Here is a 23266-nt window from a genome sequence, read left to right as displayed (position 1 = left end):
GCAATAGCAAACAGAGCCAGGCCTATATGTACTGGGCCTCCCCAGATGGAATACTGAAAATGACTCCTTTGGATCCGCTATTAAGGAGGAAGTGGTCATAGCAACTATTAAGAATATGAAGAGCGGGGATTCCAAGATGGCCGCCAACATGTGAGGACGCGTCTCAGTCCTCTGTCCGGGCCCAGTGAAGCAGGCCTAAGCCGACACTCAAAACTGTGCCTCTATTCATACAGAGTTATTCTTTTAAGTTTTAGAACAAATCATTCTATGTTCCAAGACTTTTCACAAATGTCTCACCAGTATCTACTTGTAAAAATCATAGTTCAAGATCCCCAGTTTTTAATGATATCTTGTGTAATATCCAAACTACGGGCTCTGCTAAGCTAATGCATTCCATCTTTGTAGTTTTAAATGAGCACTTCAATAGTAAATCTAGTTCTCCTTTACATCACATATTATTCAAATCACACCAGTTTCCCTCATGTACCACAGAAAGAACACATCCAAATTAACAAATTGAATTAACAATACAGATAGCGATTTGCTACCTTGTTTGCAAACATAGCCCATCTAATTCTAGTCAGATGAAAATGATGTATTGTGTGCATTTAGCATTTTAACATTAAGTGACACACTAGTTTGCTGCAATCTATAAAGAAATATACTGTACTTACCCATTTGCTAAATTTGTGGCCTCTCTCATTTGAGCTATTGATCTATTAACCAGATCTGCCTTCCTTTGATTGTAGAGGTTCATGGACTGCTGCACTGCAAGAGGTACCATCTTTTCAAATAGATCTAGGATAGGATTTAATAAATTTGAAACAAATACCACCAACACATTAGTTTTGAAAAATATTCAATTTCAGAAAATGGTCCTCTATACATTCTTAGATGAGAAACATAGAAATTAGCAAAATTATATGACTACAATACAACAAAGAAAAAAAGGAAAAATCATTATGCATTAGGATCAACAAAAAGCACGATTCATAATGATCAGGTTCAAATAATCATTCTTAACTGTCATGATGGATGAGTAAAGTATAGTTTCCATCCTAGTAAAACCAAACTAGAAATAATAAAAGATATGTAGTAAAGGTGCAGGATGGGAAACCTCAAGGGGTGACCAGAGCCCAACTACAGAAATACTAATCCTGCCCGAGTTCCCTAATCTAGTTTAGAGTGTCAGGGATACAGACTCCAAAGCTTGCTTCTTGATACTCTTACCAGCAAGTACACCCACTTTCCCATGCCATGTTTTGGAGTAATTGACAGATCTAATGAAAACATCCGTCTATTTTGCTCACTCTTAGTTCCCACCACTTTTTGCTGATCTTTTAAGGTGTCCTACTTTCCCACCAATAAAACCCAGCCAGGTCTTAATGAATTTTAGAGTAATATTTGTGGCCCTTATGGACTCCAAAGGGTGGGGCTACCATTAAGGTACCCCTTAATCTCCCAGGACCAGTACTTTGAACTAGGCAGTTGTACTGATTCTAGTTGGTTGCAGTGTACTTAAATATAGTAACTGTGCGAGTTGTCATGTTTGGCTCACAGGAAGCCTTTTCTTCAGGTAGACTAAAAAAAGTATGAAGCAATACATCCAGTAACCAAGTAGCTGGTCTTTCCTTATACTTGAAACTGACTGGTGCAGACCAGGATATAGAATGTATGGTCATTTTTCTGATATCTGCTCCTTCCAAGAATGTGCAAAGTGGCTTGGGAGCGATTACAGGGGGTTCAATGTCTGATTCATCTGGAATCCACATTCCCAGAGTTTGCTCAGCAGAATGCACACAAGGTATGTGTCTTGACCAGCACTGGCTGGCTGCCAAAAGACACAATATCCTTTGAAATTCCACTAGATATTTTGACAAATCCAGCTAAATTGTAAACAATTCCCTGGGGAGTCTCCCCTCATGTGGCCAGGGAAGGACAGAGGCTACCAGATTCCAATCCTGGGCGTGGCTGTTGGCAGGAGGACAACATTGTGGGGTGCAGGGATCAATCTCTGGGGAGTAAGGCAGACTCGCTGTATGGAACATGGCATTACCCCCTTTCTCTAGGGAGCAATGACAATAATAATCTGCCACGCTCCCACCTTTGTATGGCATACTGTGATGTAATAACAGAACAAAAGTAGGAATAATAACCTCCATACATATTCCCATAGAAATACTGGGACGAGGAAGGCTAGATCAATGAAGATTGCAAAGGCTGAGAAGCACACTATGCGCTCTAGTTGTTATGGACAAGTGCTGGATGCTGGGCTATTCAAAAATACTGACCAGCAAAAAGGATGGGAACTGACTCTTTCCCCGACAAGGGCAGGGAAAAGCAGAGGAAGTATCCTCAGGGTGCCAACCGAAACTGGAACAGGCAGCTTTCCAAAGAGCGGAGATGGATCGGAGAAGACATACCGGGGTGTGGCGAGTACAGAGATGCCCCAAAGGGGCGCAAGCGAACAGAGAAGCAGGGAAGAAGCTTCTCACCAAGCAGGGAGAATGGAGCACGAGGGAGACACCAGCTGTCTGTTGGAGAATGCCACAAAGCTGCAGGGAAGCTACAAGGGAGAAGAAAGTTACCGAACGAAACCGGTGAGGCCCTAAGAGTGAGCAGGGAGACTGGGCCCTTTTGAGGAAGGCGCAAACCTATGAAAACGGGGTCAGAGACCCAATGGGAATCAGGAGTGATTACAAACAACTGCTTTGAAACAGTACTTATTGGGATTCCAATAGTAGATGAATAAAGGAACAGGCGAAATAATGTTAAATGACTATGAGGGATGATTAAGCAACTCAAGCAAAATGTAATAATCCCTGGCAGGAGAGTATATAAAGCATTGGAAAAAAAGAGGGAATCACCCTGCTTGTGAATTGTTGAACTGAAAATAAAACGTCCTGGCTTGATAATAAACAAGGCATTGGAGGAAAACGGGAATAGTCCCCCGCATGTGAATTGTTGATCTGAAGGTGAAAATCTCAAAAGGGAAGAACTGTACCCCTTTGGACATGCATCCTTTCAAACATCTGTAAAATTACACCCTTAAGAGGCAGAGCTCACGTTCTCCAATGCTGCCATGCTTATTCATGCGGTGCAAAAGATCTCAGGCTGACTGTATCCCCTTCACATACCACTGTCCTGGTATTGGTACCTCTTGGGGTCAATTAACAGTAATTATTAATGAAACTGCCGATGCCTGCATACCCTCCTCCACGCAGATGTGAGTAGTTTTTCTCAATTCCATAGTGTTCAATTATTCTTGTGGCTTATGCAATTGCTAAATACTTTCTAGCTGAGCATGGAATAGGGATCACTACCCAAGCAGGGCCTAAAACAGCAATATGTGACTAATGTAAAACTTGCCCAGGGGATTCTTCATCCCAGTACCGTCAACCTCCAGATATTTGGATGGATTTAAGAAGCGACCTGCAACGCTCCTCTTAGGCGAAGTTTGCATGCAGTGCCCTCTGGGACCACTACACAAAACTATGACTACAGGTGTAAGCAAAACCAACCTTTGGTATAAGTCTGCACCACACATTGTTTGGTAGCGAGCTGAGCAGTCAGGCATATCTCAAGAGGGAATGTGAGTATGTAAGGGTGTTAACGCAGAGGTCTACAATCACAAGTATTCAGATAGAGAATTATAATCAAGGTTTCTTGGTAAAACATTTTATTACAGTCAGTTAGAAAACATTCACTAAAAGGAGGCAATAAATATCACACAAAAATATACTACAGTAGTTCACACCATCCGGTTCTGTGACATTTAAACTACTTTGAAGCAAAAGGCATTCAGAGCATTGGAAATAGGAGCAAAAAAGCATAAGATAATAAAACGAATATTACAGTTACTCTTAAACATTGCATATAGTTTGAGTTCACCAGAGGAGTTGATTCAATGAAATAGGTAGGCCAAAGTCAATGGGCTAGAGTCTTGTATAGGTAAAAACGGTTCTGGTAGTTAAACGGAAAAGTCTTTGCCACAGTTCTCAGAAGTAGATTCATATGTCGGGTCACAAGCTGACTAGGCCTGCAAGTTGCCAAAGTTTCACACACTTTTGCAGTGAGAGATACATTCTCTTGGTCGGGTTTTCACAGTACCTTACATTGAAGAAAAAGATGCAGCTGAAGACTTCTGTCCCTGGCAGTTCCTGCAGATATCGCTGTTCCTGAGCCTCAGCCGTGGGGACAAGAGGGAGGACGTCGGGGGACTACTGTACTGCACGGGGACTGGTCACAAAGCTGGAAAACTGGCAAATCTTCCATTCCGGTAACGGTCGTCAAGCACACAAACTGGTGTCCTTCTCCCTGGCTATTCGGTTTCCTGCAGCACTCTGAGGAAAATACAACCAGCTCCGAGATTGGCGTCCAGGTGGCTTACGAGCTGATTGGTCCCACCAACTCAAAGCGAGAAGTCGTCCTTGAAGGGCTTCTCGGTCGAGATGAACTTGGTGATTCGGATCTGCAGCAGGGCTTCACGGTTCACACCAACGGTCCAGGAGTTTCAACAGCCGTCCTCTTCCAGCTCGTCTTCGGTTCTTTTGTTCCAGTGGTTGACTGCCTTCCAAACCAAGAGACTTGCCTTTTAAACAGTTTTCTTCCATTCATTCCAGCCTAGCTGCCACTCACCTAGCAGGGTGGCTGTCCTTGCCGGACAGTCAGCCAGCCAATCACGCCAGAGTGCGTTTGGGTCTCCTAGGAGACTAAGCACAGGGAGCTTCAGGCACCTCCCTCACTTCCTGCCGACCCCAGACAATGGCGCCAGAGGCGGTCTTCAGTCCTGAAGCCCCCCAAAGGCGTAGTAACAAAGGAACCAAACCTGGTTTGGTTCGAAAAAACAATGTCTAGAAGGACCTTTCCAAAAAGAAATGGCGAAAAAAGAAGACTGGGACCTGTTTAAATAAGGGGGCCCAGACGCCATCTTGAATAACATGGCTCTCGCAATTTTTAGCTACCGGTGTTCGCGGTCGGGAAAAAATCATGGTAGTTTGTTGTAAAACCACTGACGCCAGCCATTTTGATAGGAAAGGGTAGCATTTGCCTGCTACATGGGTTTCTAGACATAGGGGATACTAGGTAACCCCTCCAGCACTATTGGAAGATAGTGTGTGCTGGGTCTAGGAATTTAAAAAAAGACTAGTAAAGTCAATTTAACTTTACATTCTCTGGGAAACAGTTTATCCCAGAGAAGGTGTTTAAACCTTGGGAGAGCCTAAAAGGCTTCCCTGTGTCACTGCACTGAGGGTGCTATGTGACACATGAAAATATTATGCCTATGGGGTTGGTTAGACTCCACAACCAAAAAACGTAGAAAACACATTGAAATGAAAAGTTCAAAGTCCCAAAGTGTAGCAAAAGAGCAGGAGGGCTCTGAGGTAGAGTCAATTAGCACATTTATGAGAATTCTCCCCAACAAAGTGTCATAGGAGATGCAAGGTTGCTTCTGGACCATAATTAAAATGGTTACTTCTTTCCAACTCAATATGCCTTAGGGGGCATGACTGTTCCCAATCCAAGTTATGTTTTTAACGCATTCAATTACCATTTTAGTGAAGGAAATGCATACTATTGTTAAGGAGGATTTTTCATTGTATTCCAAATCTCCTTCACCTTTGAGACCCCCAGCACTTTTTGCTGGACCTGTGGATTTCTTTTCCATGTTCCTGGGTGAGTGGGAACATTTTCCCCCACTCGCCCTTTCTTTTACTCTAACCATCGGAGTCATTTTTGCGTCTCTCCGTCTCCATACTCTATTTTGGAGTCATACTTTCCTTTAACTTTTTGGCATCTATAAATCACTGTTGCAGCGCACAGCACTTACTGTGCAGTGTTCCTGGGAAGCCACTTGTGCTTCCCTTTTTATGTTCTCTTACTTTCCTTGTGAGAACTCATGTTCCCAACGGTAGGGGGATACTTTTTATCCGCTCTACATTTTATATTGCGAGATCAGCACACCACACTGTATGGGGATTGCTGAGGGGTTTACACTGTATTCCCCTATCTCACTTCTCATGTAACATTTCTGTTACAGTAACATGCATACCTGAATAGCTGGTGGCAGTGGATGTGTTCTACCAACTTTTGTGTCGTTTTTACTCACAGGCTGTGTTCACGGCCGTCATAATACACAGAAGGGGCACAATGGACCTAAAATGGTGACTATTCTTTTTTCGCCATTGTTAGGGGAGTTTTCCTAAAGTCCTACTGGTAGTAAGACTTTAGTAAGCTATCCCAGTGGTTTGTAGATCTCCAACTCTTTATATCAGTCTGTATTAATTCGGGACCTTGGTAGAGTGGAAGAGCAGTCGGGCTCATTTTAAGAGGAAGATGTGAGCTGTAGGTAAGTAAACTGAGCCTTAGTTAGACATGCGCACAAAAAAAAACTAACACTTATAATTTATATAATATTATATATTTATTATACATAAACCAGAATAAGTTTAAATACATTAGAAGTTTGGATTAGAACACTTTGGAATACTTGAGAATACACTTCAAAGGGTACTTTCACTTTTGTGGTTGTTCAGTTACATAGTAGCAACATTAGAAAGGGAAAGGACAGTCATCGTATTATCAGTTATTACGTGCACCTGCGTTTAACAGTTCATACAGTAATACATTTACTCTGCAAACACATACAGTAAAGTCATTTAAAGGGAGGAAAATGGTTAATTAGTGTAATATTAGCCTGGTTCACGTTCCCAGAGAGGCCCAGTACTTCCTTTCAGTGCCAAAACACAACCCTAGCTAAAAGCAGTTGGGAGAGGGCTCAAAGCCTTGACAAGCAGCAGAACACGAATAGTTCCTGTGGATTTCTTCCAGTTTCTAGTGTTATTGAAGCAGCAAGTTAACTAAGATAGACCTGTTAAGGACTCAAAAAGGGACACAAGCAGCACCTTGAGTCAGGTGCACTCCAAAGCTCTGGAGCGACTTCTTGGAATCAGGTAAGCAATACCTTTTTCCCCCCAGAGTAACTTAGGTTAGAAGAAAATGTTCGTGCTGGATGCTCTGCAATGTTGCCGCTCTGGAGCAGACCTCAGATTCCTTGGTCTGATAACTGAAGGCAGGACAATGGACGGGATCCCTCAGCAGCAGTCTCGAAGGAGGACCTGGGGCACGTCTTTCAGAAACTTCTTGGTTCACTCTGCGGTTTTGGTGTCTTTTCTGCAGCACCAACAAAGGACACGGATTTCCCCGTACATCATCTTCACATCCTGCAGTCCCACACTCTGATGATGGTGTCTGGGAGAGTGGGATCAGATTTCTGGAGTGTCCTTACGGTTTCAGCAAAGATTTGGGTGGATTCGACCTTTCACAACGATGCACTCTAAATGGGCAGCAGGTCTCGAATGGTATTGGGGTTCCACTGCTCTGTAAACTCCTAGCACCCCAGGAGATGGCTCAATTCAAAGTTTGTCCTGGGACTGGTTGTTCTAACCAGCCAAATGGAAGGAATCGTCCTCTTCGGAGCTCCTCTGTCGCACAGAAAACAGGATCTGGACAGCAGTGGTCGCTTCACAGTGTTGCAGGTGTCTCTGGTCATCTTCTACTTCGGTTACTTCAGCTTCCAGTGGTCGACTTGCTTTTCACATCAGAAGCCTCACCTTTTAAACAGTTCCAGCAGACACGTCTGCATTTTACATAAGGGGCATTTGGCTTTCCAATCAGGACAATCAGACGCCCTATGGGAGCTGGTCCTATTGAGGCCCTTTGGTAGACAAAGGACAGGGGGGGTGGAAGACTCCTCCCCCACTTCCTGCCAAGGCGGGGATACCCAAGGATTCCCACCAAAGCAAAACACACAAACACACACTGACCTCCCCCTCCCAGAAGGGTAGAAGAAGGGCCAACAAAGAACAATCATGCTAATAATGGTGGAAAAAAGAACATCGGACCCAAGTTGATACTTGGGTGCCCCAATTGTGCACTACCGAGGCTATGGACATAGCCTGCGGTATAAAAACGACACAATAGTTGGTAGAACACATTCACTGCCACCAGCCATACCTAGGAGATTGTCTATGTGACTAAAAAGTCACAGGAGTAGAGAGGAGGGATACTAAGTATCCCTTTGGCACTCCACTGAAGATGGTGTGAGCCAATCGCTCAAACTAGAGAGTTTTGGGAGAGATACCAAGTATCTCTCCATCCTTAATAGATAAGTAGTTACTTAAGGATATATAAAAGGAATCTCAAAGGAGAACCTTAAGGGTTCCCAGCAATACTGCCCATAAAGAGCTGTCTGTGGCAGTAGTAAAAACACAGATGATTTAAGAACTATGGAGCAGACAGACTCCATAGTACAGGTAGGATACAAAGAATAGAGTTGCAAAAGACAGAGCCCACAAGAATGAGTGGAAAAAGGCTCCACTCATTCAGGGTTGAAAGAAAAAGTTCCCAAAGTCCAGTAAATGTGCTTGGGGTCTCACTAGGAGAGGGGGTGAAGCATAAGAATGATACATCTCCCTAACATCCATTTCTTGTGTGTTTTTTCTTTTTGTCCTTCTGCCATGCTGGTTTGATTTTGTCTTTGGTGGGAATCCTTTGTGAAGCCTGCTGAAGCTCCAGAGTGTCTGAAGACAGGAAACAAGGGAGGAGTCTGAAACTGTTGTCCTTTGTCTTCTGGAATGCCTGCCTGCAGCCAGTTCCAACTGGGAAGCTGGCTCCCCTCTGCCAAAGCTAGGGAAGTGTCGGTGGCGAGCGGCAGGTGATCGGTTGGCGAGGTCCTCCCCACAGCGCAGGTTTGTCTTTCTGGCCGTTCGTAAGAGACGGCCGGATGAGAGACTGTATGCCAGCGGTCCCTGCGCATGCTTATCTGAGAGCAGGCTATTTTTATTTGCTGCAATGTTGGGACACCAAGTAAACACCCTGGAGGTGCTGTGTGAAGCGGGCCTGGACTGGGCATGGCAGGTTGACTTCAGTTACAGAAGTAGGAGCCCATGAAAAATATTTCTCTCGATCTACCAACACACAAAGGTGCGCAATTGCGAATACGTTGTGGTGAGAGTCAAACAGTATTGCTCTGCACAAGGCCTGGTGTATTACATTAAGTGTCACAAATACACTTAATACAGAGCTTATCCAGAATGTTTTCGCACTGTGAATTTGGCACTACACCAGGGCCACCCAACATTGACTATCTCTGCAACGACTCGCAAGTGAGGTGTTGGTGCCACTCGGGGGCTCCAGAATGGCTGAGGGTGGCGGTAATCAGGAAGCACCGCTAAATTAGCTTTGAACCTTTGCTCTTTGTAACATCTGCGGACTGTATACTCACTTCTGAGTGACACATGAAGTGGAAGTCACTAATTTACCAGTGAACGATGCAATCAGATCCATCCCTCGATGCGCCTCCCCCGATTAGCGAACCTGGTGAATAATTTGAGTTTCATCCAGATTCCTACTGCAGTCTACAAAGTGACGTGTGTTAAGAAAGATTACTCTTTACTGCACCTTTCCTTCTATTTTTAAAGGACTCCCAAAAGTTTTGGTTTTATTTTTTATCCTGACCTGTACTTTTTACAGTGCAGTGAACCTTTAAGCTTCACTAAACTGTCTTTTGCTCATCTGTTATGGGAAACAGACACTTCGGGCTGTCAGTACTGGGAAACAGTTTCCCTTAGTCTAGGTACTTGGTTACTACTTTTAATAACTATCACTTGAAACTTTTTATCATTGTACAATGCATCTTACAATGCAGTACAATGGGGTACACTTGTTTTTGCCCTTGACTAACACGCAGAGGATTTTTGGTTACTGTATGTGTGCTAAATGGACAAGCTGGTGGCAACAGTGACTTTTTACAATTTGTGTGCTTTTTGTTTTCTCCTTACTGTGCTTAATGCGCTTGGCTGCTACCTGTGGCTAGTGGCCAAACCTGGCCACGCCACAAGGTTTTTCGCTTGTCCTTTGGCCATCTGGTCTTTTAGCCTTTTTCCTGGCCTGTGAGGCCAGAAAAATCCTTATATGGACTACCACTGTCCAGGAAAGCAGAGGCGTTTGGCAGACCACTGGAGAGCCATGTGTGTTTGCTGGCAGAAAGTGGTCTGGGACTGTCTGGTCCCAATCCACAAACTGGTTTCAATGTGTCCGAGTGTTAGACATGAGTTTTCCCGCCAGTGGTCCTGATTGGACCACTACTGGGGTGATTGTGTGGGGCTAGTTCTGCTATTGGGAGTTTCTGCTCTTACCTAGCTTTTGGGATAAGAAGACGACCCCTGCACCCACTCTGGAGAGATCCTGGAGAAACCTGAAGGAGCCAAGACTGCTGTCCAGCTGTGAGACCTGCAAGGAGACTGGAGACCAGTCTAAAGGAGGTCTGGCGACTAACTTCTGCTGCTGTCCTGCAAGAGCCCTGTCTTGCTGTCGATCTTCAGCAGTCCTGGAACCGTGGAGTGTACATCAATTTTTGATGTCTGCTCGATACCCTGGAAAGAAGAGCCTTCAGAAGTGCCCCGGCACAGCCCTGTGGCTGACCAACTCTGAGTTTGGGCTACCATGCTGCCAAAGAGAATCTTCAGCTTGTCCCAAAAGACTAACCTCAGCGACATTTCAGAGTCCTACCATTAAGGGGACCCAAAATAGGAGGGAAAGTCTGACTGCGACAATGGAGTCCCTTTGCATCGCTGTGCTGCGGTGACCAATGTCAAACAGCTTACCAGAGTCCAGTCCTGAGGGGTCCTGCATTGTGTTTTTCTGCATTCTGCCATAGAGTCCTTGCACCAGAAAGACACCGACCAGAGATCTGCTCGAACCTGCAACCCATGCAAATCAAGGACTGAGGCTGACAGCGGGAAAAGTGACCTCAGACCTCCCTTCATTGACCTGCCAAATCCTGTGAAGAATCCGAGTACGGGGGGTGAGTTACAGTGGTCATTACCTGCCCCTAAACTCCCTTTAAATGTTTTGCTAACTTTTCTAAAAACTTTTACAATACTTTGGCTTTGCCGTTGCTTGCACGCGCAAGCCTTCCGAAAGTATGGAACGCTTTTGTTAATTAGAATAACTTGTCCTCTAACCCCTTGCAACCGTTCAATGGACACCAAGGGGTTGTCTGCCATTCATACTAAGCTGGACGACATGAATGGCAACGTTATTTCTACTAAATCCCTCATGGAGAAAACAGATTTTCTTATTACTGAGACAGAGACAAGGGTGGGGGTGACAGACGAAATCATGTCCCTGAAAACTGACATCCCCTCACTTACAAAGCAAGTACTAGCCATAAGCAAGAAAAATTACCATCACAAATCCAGTTCACAGCGCAATAATCTAGAGATTATAGGTGTTCCTGAAGGCAACCCGAAATTTACAATTGAGCGAGCCCATCAAGCTTTGATTCCTAAGCCCAAACGAGTAGCACCACCCTGCTCTATAATAGCTTGCCTGCTTAATTACTGAGACAGGGATGCTATACTTTGTGCAGCGAGGGCCAAGGACGAGCTTCTGCTAGGATCCAGCAAGATTTATATCTCCGGATTATTCGGTAGTGGTACAGCAGGAGCGAAGATTCTTCATGGCTGGGAAACAACGCCTATATGAACAAGGCAAGAGCTATGCCATGCTGTACCCAGCTAAATTGAGAGTGGAACACAATGACAGAAGAAGCTACGACATTTCTCGATGAAAACTCAAATGGCTAGCCTGTCGGATGCTCCCTATATTTCCCCCGACGGTGGTGCTTGTTTATCCAGTGTCTGGGTGCATGACCGAGCCATTCCCTTAGGTGGTCAACACTTGTGGTTGATATATGCGTTTGACTCGGGCATTTTTGATCCATTATACCACTTACTGTTCACTTGTCAATACTGCACCCTGATATTTTATACCAGATAATCCTGTGTCTGTTGTGCGAAGCTCAGGCTGTTGCCTGTGTACTACGACCCCTCCCCGCGCCCATGCTAAGTTGCACATTTTGTTGGTTGGGAAGATTTTGGGCTTGCATTCCCCTGGTTGTAAGATGAAATTTGGTCAAAAATGAAAATGCTTTTGAAATGCATGCTTTTCATTTTTGAGCAAGGTTTGTACTCATTGTCAATTACATGTTAGTCATTTTTGATGGTCACAATGGGTTTGGGTAAGATCCGGTGCATACGTTGGAACGTGAGAGGGTTAGGGAATCCAGTTAAGATTCGGAGGGTGCAACTATATGTGGAGAGACAAAGCACAGGTACTTTTCCTCCAAGAAACGCATACAATTATGGCTGGCTGTGAAAGGTTCGATAGGAACTGGGATACGCAAAGGTTCTACACAGTATATTCCATGCAGTGCAGGGGCGTAATGACAGTAATACTTAAGTCAGTAAGCTATGTGAATAAGAACGCGCATATTGATCCCCTTGGAAGATTTATGGTGCTATACAGATCATTGGCTGATAAAGAGGTTTTGTTAAATATTTAAGGCCCAAATATAGATGACCCAGACATTTTGATTCGTCTGGCTCTGTATCCACTGATTCCCATTCTTTGGGGTGCTGTTTTAATATGATTTTAGACATCGGGCTTGATGGGTCTGGGCATAGACCCAGACAACTTACTAAGGCTGCCCAGACGGTATGCAATGATATGGCTGATATGAGACTTGCTGATGCCTGGAGGGCGTTTAATCCATCGTCGCATGCCTATTCCTTGGGGCACAATTCATATTCTTCCATTGATATACGGCTAGTTTCTGAAACATTGGTAGATGCTGTGTGCGATACTGATCTAATGCCTAGAACGTTCTCCGATCATTCTCCCATTACTCTGACATTAGATATGGAAGCCATTTCACGGGCCAGGCCAGCATGGAGATTTAAGCCCCAATCATTATTAGATCCAACTTTTCGAACGGATCTGGAAACACACGTTGGCCTTTTTTTTTACGGTATGGGAAGCCTTCAAAGCTTAAATTTGTGGCATTGCCATGGGAACAGAATTAGGGATCCTTAAATTGATTCGATGTTAAATTAAAGTTAGTGAGGCCGCCCTGGGTCAACTAGAGAGGTTATACTCTACCTCGCCCCAACCTGAGTTCGTGGAGGTATCAAATCAGAGTTAGTCAATTTTAGGGAGCTTGCCGATAAAGAATTGACATTTCGATTCCCTGAGGGCAGCTCGGAAATATGGCGAGGGCGAACACTGTGGCAGATTACTGGCTATGGTTATACGGCAGGCGGGGGATAGCATTTTGGGCATAAGAAACAAACTTGGCGATCTAGTTCATACGCTGTGTGATGTGAATCAAGTATTTAGGACTTTTTGCACCAAATTACACACAAATAAGGATACATGTTCCCTCTTAGATAATTAGTTATTTTTGGGTGACCTCCCTTTGTCTCATCTCTCGATTGACACTAGAGAAGGGTAAGACTTGCCTAAGATGCTGGACGAAATCTCCCTTGCCATTGAAGCCCTCCCTACCAGAAAGGCCCTGGGACCAGACGGCTTGTCAACGGATATTTACAAACAGTTTAAGCAACACCTGGCCCCAAGGTTGCATGAGGTAGGGGACGAGGCATGTGTTCACAAAAAGCTCCCACTCATGAGAGGCAGTTATAATGGTGCTACTGAAACTTAAACAAGCCTGCTGACCAGGTGGTTCTTACCGACCACTTTCGTTGATAAATGCAGACATCAAGATTTTTGCAAATGTCATCGCCACTAGGCTAGCCCCCTATATGAGGTACATAATTCAACCCGATTCAGGATTTATTTCTGGGCGCTCTACAGTGCTGAACTTGAGGCGTTTTTTTAATATACTTGCCCAGATTGACCCACAAGCTCATGCTGTCGCTGCAACGCTAGATATCCAAAAGCGGTTTGATTCAGTCTCCTGGAGGCTTATTGTAACTTTGGACCAAGGTTTCTGTCATGGGTTCAACTTCTTTATTCAGCCTCGTCTGGCAGAGTGTTAGGGAGAATTTTCTGTTTAGGCTGAATTTCCTAACCTAGTGAGTCCCCCAGCAGCTTTGCTGGATTATTGGGGTTTATTTTTTTCTCCTGCCAAGAGTGAGACTCTTTTCCCCTCACTCTTGGGCATGATTTGAGTGTGTTTCTTTGACTCTAGATGTGTTTAATGGGCTAAGGGGTCTTTTTACTCCATAGGGCTTCATGTGTTTTTGTAATGTGGTTACACAACACCCTCAGTGCAGTAACACAGGGGTGTCATAGTGACGCCCCAGTATAGACTCCATACCCCGGCACTGACTACTGTCTCCCAGGGTCTGTAAAGTCACCACTGACTTTACGATTCTTAAATTCTGAACAGAACCAGTACAAACCATCATATTGTGGATGTACTGGCTGGGGCAATTCGATTGCCCTGGGGTCTGTTAGTCGAGGGGGCACGTCTCCGTCCCCCTTGATCGAGTTTTGGCTGGTGGCAGTGGATACTACTTTTTATATTCAACCGCGAATATTTCTCTATGGGATTTTCCCATTGTTCGAGGCTACTTTATTTATTTAATTACGATAGCCTCGAACATACCGCCAGTTTATTTAATTAATATTAATTCTCCGGTTGGTATTTTTTGCCAAAACTAGGTTCTAAAATGGCGTTTGTGTTCTCTTCTGTGACTCCAACCCAAGTCTAGCCCTTTGTTCCACTTTTTGGCGGGCTTCTCCACAGAAGCCCTCCAAAGTGGTGCCACTCTGTCTGGGGTACCTAGGAGGGGTGGAGGGGGATTTAGGCACCCTGGACTGAGTTGCCTAGGCAACTCAAGTCACACTCCGTCCTGATTGGCTCAAGTGGCGAGCCGGCCGGCTCACCACTTAGCATGTTTGAGTGACAGCTAGGCTGAGTAAATGGGGGTTTTATGCATAAAAGCAGGGCTTTGGGGACTGGAACTTCAGAAGTTGGCACAGGACCTAAGAATCCGATGAGGGAGAAGCTGAGCCGACCTGCCACGACAACACCACCAGTGGAGCCCTGCTGGACCGTCTCACCACTTTTCCCAACGACAGAGGAGATCTCCCGCCAGAGAGTCTTCTTCCTTTGACTGGTGGGGATAACCAGTTTCACCGTCTTTTCGCCTTCCCGACGTATCTCGTGGCCACCTTGCCTGTGCCAAGCACCCCGGCAACCGGGACACCACGTTTTACCACGACCGCGAATTAAAGGGTAATACCTTTAACCGGAAAACTCTGCGGCTGGTTTCTTCCCTGGCAGTGCAACAACCTTAATCTTTCCTCCAAGTCGAGATCTTCTCTTCCCCTGGACGACGAAGAAACAGGAACAACTGCCACCGCTGGAGGATCCTTCCCACTTAAGGTACCGTGTCCCGCCCGGCTTCCCTTGCCACCGACTGTACGGGGTAGATTTAGCCCCCGGCTTTCGAACCTGGGTTAGCCTGGGACACCCTGGCTGAACTTTTCTTAGCCTCTCTAAACTCTTCTCGAACTCTCTGCAAGACTTTTTAAGCCTAGTGTAACTGTGATCTTGGGCGCATTTGTGCTCTGCTCTCTAAGAGTGGGCCCAGCCTATGGACTTTGGCTCACAAGTGACTTTTGCTCTTCTGCCTTGCTAATAGTGTTCTTAAAGCTTCTTAAAGAGTGGTGTATCTTCCCATATTCTGCCTTTTTCCCTCCCTTCTTCATAAACTTATTGGAGTGCCATCTATAGTTAATTAAGACTTATCTGATAAGGAGTAAGGGGTGTATATATCATAATAGTAACTGTGTTTAGAATATTTTACAATAAGAGTGCTGGAGTGTTTCAAACAGTGTGTTCTTAAATAAATAATTATATACTTTGATACCAAAGCTCTGGTCAGTGTTTGCTTGTATTATTGTATCTGAGTGCGTATTGTGTATACTTTGCATACTGCCCAACTCTTCTTGAGGGAAGTCTGACTGCTCAGCCACAGCTACCAGGTAAATCTGGTGGTACAGACTGCTACCAAGTGGGTTTACTGCTAACACCTGTAGTCCTAAATCTTTTGCAGTGTTCCCAAAGGGAACTGCACAGGTTTCTGCCTAACACAGAGTCCAGACCAATGGTCAGCATTCGTCCCACATTGATATTGCCAGAGGAACCAGGTAGCGGTGCCCATTGTCACCCCTTCTATTTACCATTGTGATTGAACCAATGGCTTACTTAATACACTACATACATGCCCATAGAGTGGTCAGGTTAACAGGGGATGCTATCACTATATGCTGATAATGTATTGCATCATGTACAAAACCCACAAATTCATTTTGCCCCCAACATTGCATGATGTTGTACTATTTGGCGAGCGATCGGGTCTTCGTATGAACTGTGATAAGTCTAAACTTTTTCCATTAATCGATGTGACAGTGGCACCACAACATGGTCACCCATAACATATTTAGGAATGGTGGTGGCGGGGGATCCCGCCATGTTGATGGGTTGCAACTATGAAGAATATATGGGCCTGCTTGCAGTCAAGCCCCGGGCCTGGGCTCATCTCCCGCTCACGTTGGCAGGCAGGATCGCCCTACTTAAAATGATTATCCTCCCAAAACTCTTGCATTTTCCAGATATACCACTGTGGCCAGGAAAAGGGTTCTTTGAGAAACAAGGCATCATGATTAATAGCTTCATGTGGCATTCGGGAGCAGTTCGGCTGAAGTGAGGCACACTGCTAGACCATCATCGCAGGGGGGCTTCACAGCCCCGGATTTCAAAAAGGTATTGGATTGCAGCACAAGCATAATATGCGTGACACTGCTTTCAATAGGATATTGTAGGCCCAAATGTTAAAATTGAGCAATACTCAGCAGGTGCGTGTGACATCCGTTCATTAGTGTTGCCCCCTTCGTTGTGGATCCTTTTGTGTATGATCCTGCTAGTGCAACATCATTTGCATGGGACAGGATATGAAAACTGCTAGCCGTCACTAGTCCATTCCATGGGTGATCTCCCGCTATGGAACTGTGTTCCATCCTTTTTTAAAAAAAATATTATTTTATAAACACACCAAACACTACAAACAATAAGGACTTTCGTGATTAAGCTTCAACCATTACATTACCAAATGCACCCTTCGGTCCCCCCCCCCTCTAACTCCAGCCCCTGTATCTGTGTCATCCACCTGTTCATCTTCAAGTGTGTCTACTGCCATCATCTCTTCCGTGTCATCATCACTGTGGTCGGCCTGGGAGGGAACCACCATCGAGGCCACCAATTGCCTCCATTCTATTAGGGGTCCCACCTCTCCCCCCCGCATCCCCCTGGTGATTGCTTCATACCAAGCAGCTGTTTCTGCCTCCGCCCACTTCGTGAGGTCTGCCCACCACATCTCAATTCTAGGCCGATGGGCTGCTTTCTAGCACATTACGATTCTCCGTTTGGCCAAGATGTAGGCCAGGTCCTTCATCTTATTAATGTGCCTCAGGTTGCGCGGTCTGGTAAAACACCAAAGCATGCATGCCCAAGCTGACTCCACATCCAGTGTAACCCCTTTTCCTGCTAAGCCTATCTTCAGCTCTGTCCAGAACCTTTCCACCTCTGGGCAAGCCCAGAACATGTGCAGAATTCCAGCTTCCTCCTCCCCGCACCTAGGGCATTTCTGTAACGCCGGGCCACCAAACCTGGCAATTGTTCCGGGGGTCAAATATGCTCTGAGTGACATAATTGGATCTGCTGAAGTCTCACGTTTCGGGACACCTTATGATACCTTTGGTCTCTATCCCATTGCCCATCCGACATGGGTTCACCCACCTCCTCTTCCCAGTCTCGCCTCAGTTGGAGCAGCTCCTTCCCCACCCTAGTCCCCAGTAGCTCCTATATGCAAGATATTTCATGCCCACCCTCCGAGATATCATACATCGTCTCTATGGTAGCATCAGGCTGTTCCGCAAGCACTGCCTCAGGCCACCTTTCTCTCACCCGTTTAATGATTCTAGAATAAGTAATGTGTTGGCCTTTATGCACCCCAGTGCCCTCCATTAGTCTCTGAAAGTCCAATGCCTCCCCCTCCTACCATATATCTCCAAGGGTGGCCAGGCCCATCGGCTCCCAGTATCTACAGACCCCTTTTATCAGTTGGCAGTCTTCCCTGCATAACGCCACTAACAGCACCTGCAGGGAGAACGGGGCTGGGTCTCCCACAGTTTGCCATGCTCTACGCCACATTTCCCAGCCAAGCACCAACAGTCTCACCATCCCTAGTATCTTTGGTTTATGCAACCACACTGTCTCTCTGAGGAAGTAGGGGGCAGGATCCCTGCGCAACAGCCTGGCTTCAGCCGTTTCTTCTTCAGACAGCCACCTGGCCACATATTGTAGCTGTCCTGCCAAGTAATACAACTCAAAATTCGGCAGGTTTATACCCCCCCCCATATCACACGTGTTTTGTAGTTTCCACCGGGCCACCCTGTTCCTGGAATTGTGCCATATGAACCCCCTGCACAGGCTATGGAGTTTGGCAAAAAAGGGTTTAGGGATCACATATGGGATTTTTACAAAAAAGTATAACAGTCTGGGCAAGACTACCATCTTAAGCAGAGCCACTCTCCCCACCATGGCCAGGGGCAATCTGGACCAAAAGCCCATGCTATTTCTAATACCTTCAACTGCCTTCTCCATATTGTGTTCGTGTTCTGCCCCCGTCGTGTGGTATATATCGATATCTAGGCATCGAAACGTCTGTTTGCCAAGGTATTGGCAAAACCGGTAGGCTTCTCGGTGGGACACTTCTATACCTCCCCAAGGGGAACACACTGGACTTCCTGGGGTTCACTGCTATGCCTTAGAGGGTAGCGTAACGTTCCATCACCTCCAGGACATATTGTAAGTTCTCCTTTGGGAAGCGCAAATATAAAAGCATGTCATCAGCATACAATGATATAAGATGTGTACCTCCTGCAGTGTGGATCCCTATCTCCCCGTATTCTTGTCTGAGGCAGACTGACAGTGGCTCTAACGCTAGGATATATAGCATGGGCTGTCGAGTGCCCCTGCTAAGCTGCCATTTATCTGAGATTGTAGTGCCCGTTTTAACCCTTGCAATAGGGGAGCTATATAACATCTTGACCCATCTCAGATACCCCGGCCCCATCCCGTATTCTTTCAAGGTCGCCAGCAACCAGGGCCACCTCACTGAATCGAAGGCCTTGACTGCATCCAGACAATTGCCAACTCACCGGGGTCCTTCTCTGTTTGGTCAATAATGTGGTGAAGTCTCCTATGATTGTTGGTTATGTTCCTGCCAGGGATGTAACCCGTTTGGTCGGGGTGTATCAGTCTGCCGATGACTCGCTTAAGCTTATCAGCCAGCACGGCTGTTAAGATTTTACTATCTGATTGAGCATCGATAGGGGCCTATATGACCCACAGTGTGTGCTTGGCTTACATGGTTTCAAGAGCGGGATGATCACTGCCTCGCGTAGGAACACCGGCAGCTTACCACGCTCATATGCCTCATTGAGCATGGCCAGCAGCGGCGGGAGCAACTCTTGTTTATATGTTTCATAGAATTCACTGGGGAGCCCGTCCGACCCCGGAGCTTTGCATGTGTGCAGGTGCTGAATCACGGTCTCTAGTTCGTCCGAGATGTTTGGGGCATCCAGGTCTGCCCGTTCCAGGTCGTCTAATGAGGGAAAACCTATGTCTTCTAGTGTTTCTTGGATTTCTTGGTCCATATTTTCCCCTACATCCTCATACAGACATTTATAGTATCCCAGGAACTCTTCGTTTACTCCCTCTTGGGTATCCCAGATCTGGCCCTAGTCACCTCCGACTTCTCTGATCACAGATTATGGTGTCTCATTTTTATATAACCAGGCAAGCAGTCTGCCCGGCTTGTCTCCTCCCGCATGCTGCCTTTCCACATATTTCTTATAGCTCAACTTACATAATCTATCCCAGAACTCACTGCTAGCTTGTTGCAGCAACCGCATCCTTACCCCATCCTCCCGAGAGGCACTGCCCTTACACATTATGTCCTCCAACTCCGTTTCCATTTCTTGCAATTCCCGTGCTATACCCACTTGGAGCCCTCTGGATTTTAATATGGCTACACCCCGCACTACTACCTTAAATGCCTCCCATACTGTTCCCAGATTGCACACTGCAGGTGTTAATGTCAAAGTACTCAGTGATCCCCTTCCTCAGGTCCTCCCGGAATCCCGAATCCTGCAGGGCCTCAGCTCTGAGCTTCCACTCTCTAGGGGGTTGGTGTCGCCACTGCAGGACCACAGGGGAGTGGTCCGAAAAGCACCCTGGCTTTATATTCCGCGCCCACCATTTCTCCTACTAACTCAGCAGCGGCAAACACATAATCTAGCTTTGTGTGCAAGTCATCTGGCACAGCGTAGTGCGAGTACCGACTGTCCGCTGGGTGCAACCTCCTCCGGACATCTACAAGGTCAAAATCTGTCAACCGGGCCTGTAACGCCTTAGCGGCTGGGATGGGTTTGTCTATCTTACCGTCTGATCTGTCCATTTTGGGATTCAAAGTGCAGTTGAAGTCCCCTGCCCACAGGATCACGCCACCCAACAGGGGGCTAATTTTGCCATATAGAGCCCTGAAGTAAGCCGCTGTATCTTGGTTAGGGGCGTATACATTTATAATGCTCACTTCCCTGTTTTCCAGCATCCCCTGCACTACAACAATTCTGCCTTCCGGGTCGACCGAATCAGCTGAAACGGTACATGCGGTGCCACCCATATGATGACGCCCCTTGCGTAAGCTCAATATGTGGCTCCCGTAATGCTCCCCTCCATTTCCTCTTGACCACCTCCAGTTTCTCCCTAGTGAGGTGGGTTTCCTGTAATAATGCTATATCAATCTTCATCCTTAGGTACATCATTACTTTATTACGCTTTTGATAACTATTGAGGCCCCTCACGTTCCAGGTCACCACTCTGAGGCTACCTGACGCCATTTATTTGGTATTCCGACTCCCCTCCCAGTTTCCCTTTCCGCTTATGACAACAACGTTTGGCTAGCTCCCTCCCGCTCCCAACAAACTCCTCCTCCCCCCTTTTCCCAACTTCAAACCACTGCACACAACCCCTTCCCTCCCCTCTTCCCGCCCAACCCCAACAAGTGCCCTGCTCCATCCCTGGATCTCAGGGCCCCCCGCGTTTGGTCCTGCCTCAGAATGCCGAGGTCAGGAACCCAGCAGTGTGTCACCGGACTACCAGTGACCTAACTAAACTTCTCGTTTTGGGGCTACGAGGGTTGGCTCTGTAAGGCTCCCGCATTATCAAGGTTTCTTGGTACAATCGAATCATGCATGCATGCATGTATAGCCCTGGCAGCACCTTCCCATAAGCCATGTCACATGTTATATTCAAGTCCCATTGTTTTAGGCTGTTACACCCTGGGTGCCGCAGCCACATGTTACTTATCTTCTTCTCCCGTCTGGATTCCCGATTCTTGGGGGCAACTATGCCTGTCCAGCCACCCCATGGCGTCCTCCGGGGTCTCATAAAACAGGGTTCCGTTCTTGTGGAACACCTTCAGCTGTCCGGGTAGAACATACACTTGTGGCCTGCTTCCCGCAATCTTCTTTTCACAGTCCCAAAGTTCATACGTCTACTGCACCTGCAAGGTGTAATCTGGGTACGCAGTTATTTTTGCCGACCCCCTTTCTATTGTTCCGCCCTTCCAAAAGTGTTCAAGAATTTTTTTCCCAGTGGTGGCCTCATCAGGGCCCTGTGCGCTCTTTCCACAGCAAACCCCTGGGTCAACTCCTCCGGTTATCTCCTGCAACAGCATAGTTTCAATATACTCCGTAGGGTTGGATCCCTCAGCTCCTTCCGGCAATCCCACGATGCGGTTATTATTTCTACAGGCGCGTCCCTCCGCCTCCCCCGCCCTACTTTCTAGGTTGTCCACACGCTGCACCAGGGCATGAAGTTCCGATTTATGGGCTGCACGGTCTGTATTCGGAGCCATCTCTTTTTCTAGGTCCCACGTGCGTTCTGCCAGTGTCCTGACATCCTGCCGAACAAGGTTCACCTCTTCCTGCACTGCCCAGACTGAGCTCCAGTGCGCCTTTAATTCGTTCATGGCCAGTCCCAATTTGGTCTCCCAGGCCACTTTCAGATCTGGAATTGCAACAAGGATCTCTTGGTTCGTGCACATGGTGTCTACGCCCCCTACGGGGGTTTTGTCTTTACTCCTGGCCCCTTCTGCACCCGGCAATGTTTTGGCGTAGTCGTCGAGCGTGGGCTGCTTGCCCTTTGTGCTTAAGGGTTTGTTGGTCATCGTGCTGTATCAGAAAAGTGTGGGCCAGCCCGACCACTTATAGCGCCTGCCTTAAATAAAGTTAGACGGCTCTTAGTGTCTGGGCCCAGCCCGTCCATGTCGGGGGTATCTGCTGGCTCCCTATTTTCCTCCTGGAATGGGCTGTGTCCTCCCACGTAATGAAGTAGGCTTATTCAAGCCACTCGGGCCCCGAGCCCCAGCCCCAATTGGTTCGGGTCCTCGGCCGTATTTGCTGGCCCCACGCGCATCAGCCCTGAGCCCCCAACAAAGTACTGTAGCTTCCCACCTGGCAGTGGTATCTGTAGTGCTATCCACCGGGCACAGTTCATGAGCAGTCTGTATTGAGCGTGCCCCCGAGTTTCCAGTACAGGCCCTGGAATGGGCAGTGTCGTTCCACCCTGTTATTTGGGCCGTTTAGTCGACTAAAGCCCCATCTCAGCAGCTTACTGTCATGTCAGCCTTTTTTTGCTGTGTGATGAGCATCTACATCACCTCCCACTGAAGGCTGGGCCCGTGGCTCCATCCTGGCATCTGGTGCACAGTGTCACCGGCCCCGGTGCAGCCAATTCGTGTCAGTGGGTCATGGCTCCCAATCCTCCTCACCTCAGCCAATGCATTCTAGTGGGTGTCACTCTGTTGCAGCGGGTACAGCGGTATTTCGGGCCTGTTTCCTCAGGTTTAGCCCACAGCTGCAGGCGCACGTACATCCGCGCTCACTGGGCGTCTGTCGGGAGACCAGCTGCATACTGATCTTTAGGCACGGCAACTATCTGTTCGGGCCCCCCCATGCATGATGAGATCCCTCACGCCGGGCATCTATGTGATCCCCAATGTTGGTCCCAAACACCACGGGCACCACCGCAGCCTGCTCTGGCACTTATTGGGCTCTTATACATCCATTGCTGCTGTGCCGGTGCAGGGCAGATGCCGCCACCCCTCATGCACCAGTCCGGGTCTCTCCAGATGCTGGTGCCTCCTGCCACGTCGGCTCCCCTCCAGGTCCAGGCGTCGTGTGGGCCCCGTTCTACTGGCAACACTGTAGCCAGATAGCAGGGCGCCAAACGGAGCGGCAGCCTCACCGTTGTCCAATGCTC

General features: G+C 47.0%; 1 protein-coding gene across 2 annotated transcripts in view; it reads right to left on the bottom strand.

Annotated features, from left to right (window-relative positions):
* The window catches only part of PDCD6IP (programmed cell death 6 interacting protein), a 1152781-nt gene that overhangs the window by 779475 nt on the left and 350040 nt on the right, over positions 1 to 23266 (bottom strand). For both annotated transcript variants that reach the window (XM_069613187.1, XM_069613188.1), the window contains exon 9: positions 675 to 798. In XM_069613187.1, the coding sequence (XP_069469288.1) occupies positions 675 to 798 (124 nt within the window). The remainder of the gene's footprint in view (positions 1 to 674; positions 799 to 23266) is intronic.

Source organism: Ambystoma mexicanum, chromosome 5p (assembly GCF_040938575.1).
Source record: "Ambystoma mexicanum isolate Mex_15411 chromosome 5p, UKY_AmexF1_1, whole genome shotgun sequence".
Taxonomy (NCBI): Eukaryota; Metazoa; Chordata; class Amphibia; order Caudata; family Ambystomatidae; genus Ambystoma; species Ambystoma mexicanum.
The sequence above is the reverse complement of the archived record's forward strand: the minus strand, read 5'-3'. Positions and strand labels throughout refer to the sequence as shown.